General features: G+C 46.6%; 1 protein-coding gene across 7 annotated transcripts in view; it reads right to left on the reverse strand.

The window, feature by feature from the left end:
- CACNA2D4 (calcium voltage-gated channel auxiliary subunit alpha2delta 4) overlaps positions 1-7,932 on the reverse strand; it is a 129,756-nt gene that overhangs the window by 18,606 nt on the left and 103,218 nt on the right. For all 7 annotated transcript variants that reach the window (XR_010467226.1, XR_010467225.1, XR_010467227.1 and 4 more), the window contains 4 exons: positions 5,338-5,399; positions 4,210-4,224; positions 2,253-2,297; positions 1,309-1,371 (listed from right to left, as the gene is read on the reverse strand). Coding sequence is in view for 3 of the 7 variants with exons in the window: in XM_021284716.2 (XP_021140391.2) it covers positions 1,309-1,371; positions 2,253-2,297; positions 4,210-4,224; positions 5,338-5,399 (185 nt within the window). In the remaining 4 variants the exon portion in view is untranslated. The remainder of the gene's footprint in view (positions 1-1,308; positions 1,372-2,252; positions 2,298-4,209; positions 4,225-5,337; positions 5,400-7,932) is intronic.

Genomic DNA, 7,932 nt, shown 5'->3' on the forward strand with positions numbered 1-7,932 from the left:
CTTCACTCTTTAACAAACTCTTGTAAGGGATGCTTTTAAAGGCTTTTAGAAAAACTGAAATGCAGTAGGTCATCCATTCTCCCTTATCTCCTGATTTACTCACACTTTCAAAGAACTACAGCTGATAAGATAGGTTTTCTTCCTTTATAGAAGCTGTGCTGCTTGTCCCTGTCACATCCATCCCGTGTTCTGTTACTTTACATTTAATTGCCATTTCAACCTGCTTGTCACATCTTGAAGAAACTAAGTTCTGGGATCAGATCTACTACTTTTTGGAAATACGCATACAGTATTTGTTAACTCCAGTACTAGGGCAATTTCAATGAAACTCCACACTTCTGTCAGTAAAAAAAAAAGCTTCATTTCCCATTTCTTCTATGAGCCCACTTTTGATATTGACTTATTGCTTTGTAGCTTATGGAACTGTTCCAACACGTTACTTTCTGACATCCAAATCTATGGCCTTTTATTATTTTGAAACAAATAGCTCCATGATTAATTTACTGGAGAGCAGAAAAGTATAACTAAACCATGCAGTGGCTGGTAGTGTTGACTTCACTCAGGCTGCAGGGGATGTCACATCACAAACTGTGCCCCTTCAGCTCCCTAGAAATGGTCATGGAGGCACTGGCAGCAGGAGGAAAAGGAAGCAATTTCAGTTGCTTATATTTTTGTCAGTATTCTGAGTCTCTTTCCTTACTTCTTTCACCTCCACAAGTCCACTAAATCATCCAGTTCTTCAGGCGTGCTCCTGTTTCCAATTTGCTTAAATGGTTTTGTCTTCATTTTTGCCTTTGGCATTTTGCTTTTACCATCCCCTAAGTTTTCTTTCCTGAAGAATGCCTATCTCAATTTCAGAGGTGTCCAAGAGTGCTGCTCCCTTCCCTTCCCTTCCCTTCCCTTCCCTTCCCTTCCCTTCCCTTCCCTTCCCTTCCCTTCCCTTCCCTTCCCTTCCCTTCCCTTCCCTTCCCTTCCCTTCCCTTCCCACGTCACACCTGCCTTCTGTTCTGGGGCTGTCTCAGATCATCTTTCAGTAGCACCTGAACCAAGGGAAAGGAGTCTGATTTCCTCACTTCTGATAAAGAGATATTTTGGCCAGTTCTTTCCTTTATCACTGCAAACTCCTTCTTCACCTAGGATGTGCTGTCACTCTGCTGCGAGGCTTCCCCCTCACCACACAGCTGAATTTAAATTAAATACCATGGCCACCCTTATTACACAATTGAACTTCATTTGTTTTAACCAGCTCTGGTGGGTTATTTAGGAACAAGCCAAGCACACTCTCCTTCTGTTCTTATGCTCTCTTACCTCTGCAGGTCTTTTGGAAACAAGTATAAAGCCGTTATTATCAATGAGGAAGCAATTCAGGATCTGCAGAGATGAAAGAGAAGCAACATTAAAGACAGTTTTTTCCATGGTTGTCTGGTATGTGCCGCTGTGTGCAGGATGGAGCGGTGTGGGCTTGTGCTTATGGCAACAGCCTCAGCATTTCCACACCTCACCTACCACAGATTTGACACAATTGACTTGTCCTTCTCTGCCTCCATTTTAAGGCATTTAGTTTGTGAGCTGACTGTGACAGAGATTGCCTCTTGCCAGGGCTGTGTGCAGGCCTAGCAAGCTCTGAGCCACACTTAAGAAGACAAGACATCCTGCAGGAAGTGACAGAATATTTGGAGAGCACTTCTCTTTAGTAAAATGCTCTTTCCTCACCATTGAGTATCAGTGTTGGTCTTTATTTTGCAGAGCAGGAAATGGAGGCAAAGAGTTTAGATGAAAACCTTTAGGTCTCACACGGAAAAACAGGGGAAATCCTACATGAACATAGAAGGAGAATTCTCTGGTGATCCCACTGTCCAGAGCAGAGGAGTCCCTGTCCCAAATATAGCTGAGACCAAGGTTGAAGCATTGGAATAAATGCAAAGAGGGGTGTCAAGGATGCATGTCATGCTGACAGGCACTCTCTGTGGCAGCCTTGGGAAGCCAGTGAGGCAGTCTTAGAGAACATGGACTCTCCTTAGAGTCACTGGCTGGCATCCCCATGCCCCTGCCCAGCCTCAGCTCACAGTTCATAGCTAAGGAAGATCTAAACTGCAGGTTTGTCTCAACAGCATGAGGTTCTGTCCCAGCTGTGCAGCCTCTTGTGAGGAGATGACAGGCTACACCTGACTTTTGGGGAGACAAAGACCTCCAAAGAGCAGGTGGTCAATCACACCCACCACAGGTATAGAGAAGAAATCTGGGCAACTTACCTCATCCTGACAGCTTAGTGGACAGGCACCGTCCAAGGCACTGCACTGGAAAGGAAAAGCAGGGCATTAACCATGGCATAATCTCATCTTAGTCTCCTTCTTGGGACTGCTGAGCTAAAGTTCTCCATACCAGCATCTTATAAAACTCTGCAATTTAGCTGGCATTTCCAAGACAAGCTCTACAGCATGCACCAGTACCACCTCTTGGGCTGGCCACTAAGTGGCTCTGCAAATTCCCCACCTCTCTGAGCAACGTCCCCTTTGCTGAGGGCTCTGATCCTGCACATGCCTCCCTGATGTGCTTCCAGCAGCACCTGTGCAACTCAAGCAGAGATTTGCTAATGAAGGGGGCAGTGTCAAGTTCTCTGGCTGCAAAAGCAAAGATTATTGTGCACCATTGAGAAACTGGCATGCATTCCAGCCTCTGCGAGTATCTGGACTGAACACATGGCGTGATATTTCAGATTCTTCTCAGGCAGGGTTTTTTGTTGTTGTTGCTGTTGGTTTCTTTATTCTGCAGAGAGCTAATGATAAAATAGGATGTGAATGGTGCTCCTGTAGCCCAAGGCACCATCCATTTGTTTCATTTAGAATTTCTGCGTACTGGACTTGACATGTGTTTCACAACATTGAACTGGGTGGGGACGTGAAGGGTTAAGTGGTGAGTAACAAAGCCCTTCAGGTGCTTATTGATTTCATAATTGTTCTGAGTTTGCTGTGGCTGCGTGTGTCTGTCTCTTTGTGTTATTTTTTAATGTTATTTTCTCCAGCAGCAGAGGCAAGAAAGCTGACATGGTGTTGCCATTTCTGTACACGGGGTCCCTTTCTTGCCAGAGGTTTTCTGGGGTCAGAGAAGGACGCTGACGTGTCGCGTAGCCTGCCTGCTCTCAGCCAGCTGCCCTTTATTTCTGCAAAACCCTTATAAATAAGCCTCAGACCCCTTTCTGGATGATTCTCAGTAACAAGAGGTGAATTTGCCATTTCAAACCACAATAAGACCATTATTTTCAGTTAGAATTTGTTTCTCCTCTTGAGTTTTGCAGACCAGAGCCAACAGTTTCAGGTTTCTGTCCCTCTGCTCAACTTCTGAGGAGTCTCAGAGATGCCTGAGCTTGCTTCAACCCCTGTGGCTTTGCAATATCACATGCTTTCGCTCCAACTCCAGCTGCTTTTTTGAGGGTCTAGGGATGATGGTTTAGAAACAGGCTTTTGCCCACAGTTGCAAGCATCGTCTCACCCCTGCCTCACCGCAAAATAGCATTGGGTTGTTTTGTCTCCCTGGATCTACACATAGAGGTGGCCCTGTACTTCATCCCTGGTGTGTTCCTTCCTTTGGTCAGCAGAGAATTATGGCTACAACAAACCACTATTACAGCCTTGGGGGTTAACAAATACAGAGTCCAGAGCTCAGAAACTGGAGCAGAAACCCAAGTGAACCAGAGTGGTATCCCATAAGAAGGGCCCATGTCTCACAGCATCTGCCTCAGCAGTTTGAGGACTGAGTCTTGCTGCCACTACTCTTCCAGACCCGGAGAAGCTCCAGCAGTGCTGAGTGCCATACTGGCCATGTAGCATTGGAAGCGCAGTGAGGAGCCTGATCTGAGAGTACCACCAGCTTGCAGGGAGCCCCTGAGAGGGTGCAGAGCTGCACCTGAGCTCCCTGGATTCTCTGAAACCACATCTACTGCCTTACGGGCAGTAGAGACCAGCCTACCTCACAGCATCCTCCTGCTGTTGGTCAGGTCTCCGAAACACTGCGACCCAGAGCCCTTTCAGCTTTGCCAAAGACCCTTAATTACTGTGAAGACAAACACAGCCTGTGACAGGCTTGAACTATCTCCAGTGACTACAGACAAGGGACAGTGCCTATAATATGCTGGCACACAAACGACACAATTACAAAGCTGTGCTGAGGCACGCCGGGATGCCTCCCCGTCCCCAGCTTTTGTCTACTTACATCACTGTCATTGGGCTGGGAGACAGGAAGCACAGCATGGACATCCAGAGGGGCACAGCATGTGGTGAAGCAGGAGAGAGAGAGAAAACAAAATCTGTTAGTCATTCCTCTGTTAAACAGCGGACACGTCCTGCAAAACCATACGCAGGCTTTTTTCATACCAGCACCTACCAGGGCCGTGGCGTGCAGGCACTTGGTACACAGGCCTCCTTTCAGCTTCTTTAATAAGCCTTCCTAGTCTCACTTAACGCCCATGTGGGCTTGTTTGTGTGAGAACTGCCTGGGTATGGCCCTCAGGAGATTTTTTAAAATGAAGCTCTCTGCTGATGCTTCAGGATGTGCTCATGTGCTTTGCAGAAGTATTTTTGGCTCAGGTTAGGTTTATGTGATCTCCCACCTGTGAGGATGCTCCCAGCAAGCAGCCTCCTGCCTCCTCCTCTCTGTTACACCCATCTGATGGCAGTTCCCTCTCCTGACAGCAGAGAGCCGCTTCTGCCCTGCGCTGCTTCGATTCTTTCAGTCTCGCCTCTCCAGAATACCTCCACGAAAGCAAAACCTGGGGCCAAAACCCCTGGGTGGTAAAGGAAAAGTGTTTCATTTTTCCTGCCTCTCAGACTTGGTGGGGGGTTGTTTTAATTATTCCACTTCTTTCAGTCCAGCAAGTGTCCAAAATTAGGACAATACTGAAAGCTTATCCCTGAAGCAAATAATTTTGACTTTGGCAAGCTGGTAGCATTTCGTTACCATTAGCAAGCTGATAAGAGAGGGCAGTGGATTTTTTTTTTCCATGTGCCCAAAATTGCAGATTTCCATGAGGTTTCTGAAAGGCTGAATGAGCACAAACATATTTCCACAATTAAATGTGTCATATGCAGCAGAGCTAATGCCAGGCCAGGATGCTGACACCGTCAACATGGCATTTGCGGAACAGACTCATGGCTCACACAGCATTAGTGCCGTCAAAGGATTACGGAAATGTGTGACTTCAAACTAATCTACTTCATAAATCTTTTAATATGAATTCCACAAAAGCCCTCATCAAAATGTCATCGGATATGATGTAACATAGCAGTGACCTAGCTGAGAAAGAGCATTAAATTGTCTCTGCCTGATTGCTGATGCTCCTACCTGTTGCATGGCCATCCAAAATTTGCGTTGGAGCAACTCCAGCTTAATTTGCACACCCACCGCTATGAGAAACAAAAAAAGGGGGGAGGAAAAGAGGAATGTGCAAGAGAGAGAAAAGACAAGCACAAGTTAGGAAAGGAGGGGTAAATATTCACCCGAAGTAATGGGATGGAAATCCCAATTGCAACCTGCTTCCAAGTGTGAAGGATAAACATCAGGGATCAGCGCTGAGTCAGACTGCCAAGTGAGAGTCAGAGGTTTAACAACATAGAGGAAAAGGGGACACTGGCTGCTGTACCGAGGTAACGACATCCCCCTTCCACTAACCACTACAAAGCTACAAACAAATTAACAAAAAAAAACCCAACAAACCCAAATCACAACACAAACCACCAGAAAAACCTCAGGAGAGTGAGCATGTGAGCTTTAATCTTTGTCTTTTGTAGCTTTGCCTGGCCAGAACAGATGTTTCTGATCACCCCAGCCTCACCTCCAGCACCACACAGCATCAATCAGAAATAAAGCAGGTCAGCATGAGGAAGGGATTCAAAAACCCACCTGTCTCAAGGGGAGACCACAGTGATTTAGATTGCTCCTAAACCACTACGGAAGTACAGAAATATGAATGCCACTTGATGGAAAAGCGTCAATTAGAAGTAGTGCTTCGTTACCCAGTCCCAGCCTAGTGCATGCTCCACTAAGCAGAAGTGTGTGTGTGTGTCTTTCTTAATGAAGAGCGTCCTAATTTCTCGGCTTAATTTCTCTTCTATTCCCAGCATCATGTTCCTGAAGTAAGGCATAATTCCACATGAGAAGAAATAGCGCAGGGTCTCCCTGACAGAATAACCTGGCTGTCCCTGGGTAGGTTGACTACAAGTACACATAATAACCAGTGCAGTCGTGCACGGCCTGGCATGGCAACGGGGAACAACAGGGCTGTGTGTCAACTAGTTGAACCCAAGAGCTCTGCAGGAATTGCAGCCTCCAGCAGGACCTTGAAATAGAATATAAAGTGCAAGTAAAGGGAGAAAAAGGAGTACAGAGGGAGAGTTAGAGCCTTTTTCACAACAACCAATATCAGGCAGATGAAGTGTTGCTGTTTCTACATCTCTGAATTAGCAGGAGCTTCAAAGCCTGGAACAGATCCTTTAAATCTGAATCACACCGTGTGGGTGCTTTTAAGTTAACAGTATGATCTGGTGCTCTAATTCAGATGGGTATGAATTAAAACCAGAGTATGCAATAGTGTATTTTTTTTGCAGCATGAACAGAGATCTTGGCACCTGGCATTGGCTCCGCCTTTTATACCAGTGTCAGTGTCCTTCTTGTCACATTCCCACTGCTAGTACATCTTACAAAATTCTATTCACAGATGCATTTCTCATCCAGCTCTCCCTGCTGTAGACTGAACCTGCCTGCCTGTACGTGGGGGAAATTAATGATTTTGTAGAGCTGCCTTGCCCTAAGCCTCGCAGAGCACAAACCAGACACAACAAGGAATGCAAACAAGGTAGAAAGGATGGGGCTGAGTCCAGACCAGGTGAAGATTCATCAGCTTCAGTGGGGCTATCGCAGGCATGGCTTGGCTTGGTGCCTCTGCTGACAAACTGGCAGTCCACGGCAGAAGACAAATGGTGCTGTTACTGCTGAGCCAAATGATATTTAGGTGTCCGATTTGGTATGCAGCTTTAAATATTTTGCTGTCCTGTAAAACCATCTCAAGAAAGAGTTATTCCCCTTATGACAGCAGATCACACCAATGGGACTGAACATTATCCAGGACATAGAGTTTTTATGAGACTTAAAGACAAGTTGATACCTTCAGAACTAACCTTGCAGTGCAGAGCCCTACTGAGTCCCTCACGTTTGTGCCAGTGGGAACATCTGCCCTCGAATTATTCTTCAAAGGGAGCTTTGCCCCTGGTTGTGTATCCTTGCCTCTGCCCAGGAGGCATGAGTAGCATGTACCAAACTTGGACAGAGTTGCCTGCAACATGAGGAAGGAGAGTACCTGGGGGCTTGCAATAGTGGCTGGTGGCAGGGATAGAAAGCAGGGTCTCCTAGCTCTCTTCTGCCTCTTTCCACATTGCTCACAGCCATGTCTAACTGGTCTGTGCCATCTGTCAACAAGCCCCATCCTTTGGACACAATCTTTGCAGCTCTAACCTCTACATAGGGCTTGAGCTTACTCATCTTTTCTGCACCAGCCCTTTCTTTCCTTCCCAATGGTCCAGGAAACATTTCTAGCTATTCCCCATGGAGCTGCATAGAGCACCCCTCTCCTCCTCACATCACAACACAGTCTGAAGAGGACAATGAAAGCAAAGCTGGGGCCTTGCAGACAGGTTTGGCTGTCTGGATGGTGCCCATCACAGGGAACAGTTTGAGAGGGATTGCTCCATGCTCCTGCCTGGCAGCACCACTCCTCACCAGTCGTGGTGGATTGGCAGCATCTGGCAAGAACTATAAGAAACTTCCATGCATTCACGTGATCTGAGGAAGAGGTGTATGCTGAGGAGAAACAGGCCACAAACACCCTTCCAGTGCTAGTAACAAGAGTTGCCTGAGCACCTTCAGGCTGTTGGTGAGGACAGG

Source organism: Columba livia, chromosome 1 (assembly GCF_036013475.1).
Source record: "Columba livia isolate bColLiv1 breed racing homer chromosome 1, bColLiv1.pat.W.v2, whole genome shotgun sequence".
Classification (NCBI taxonomy): Eukaryota; Metazoa; Chordata; class Aves; order Columbiformes; family Columbidae; genus Columba; species Columba livia.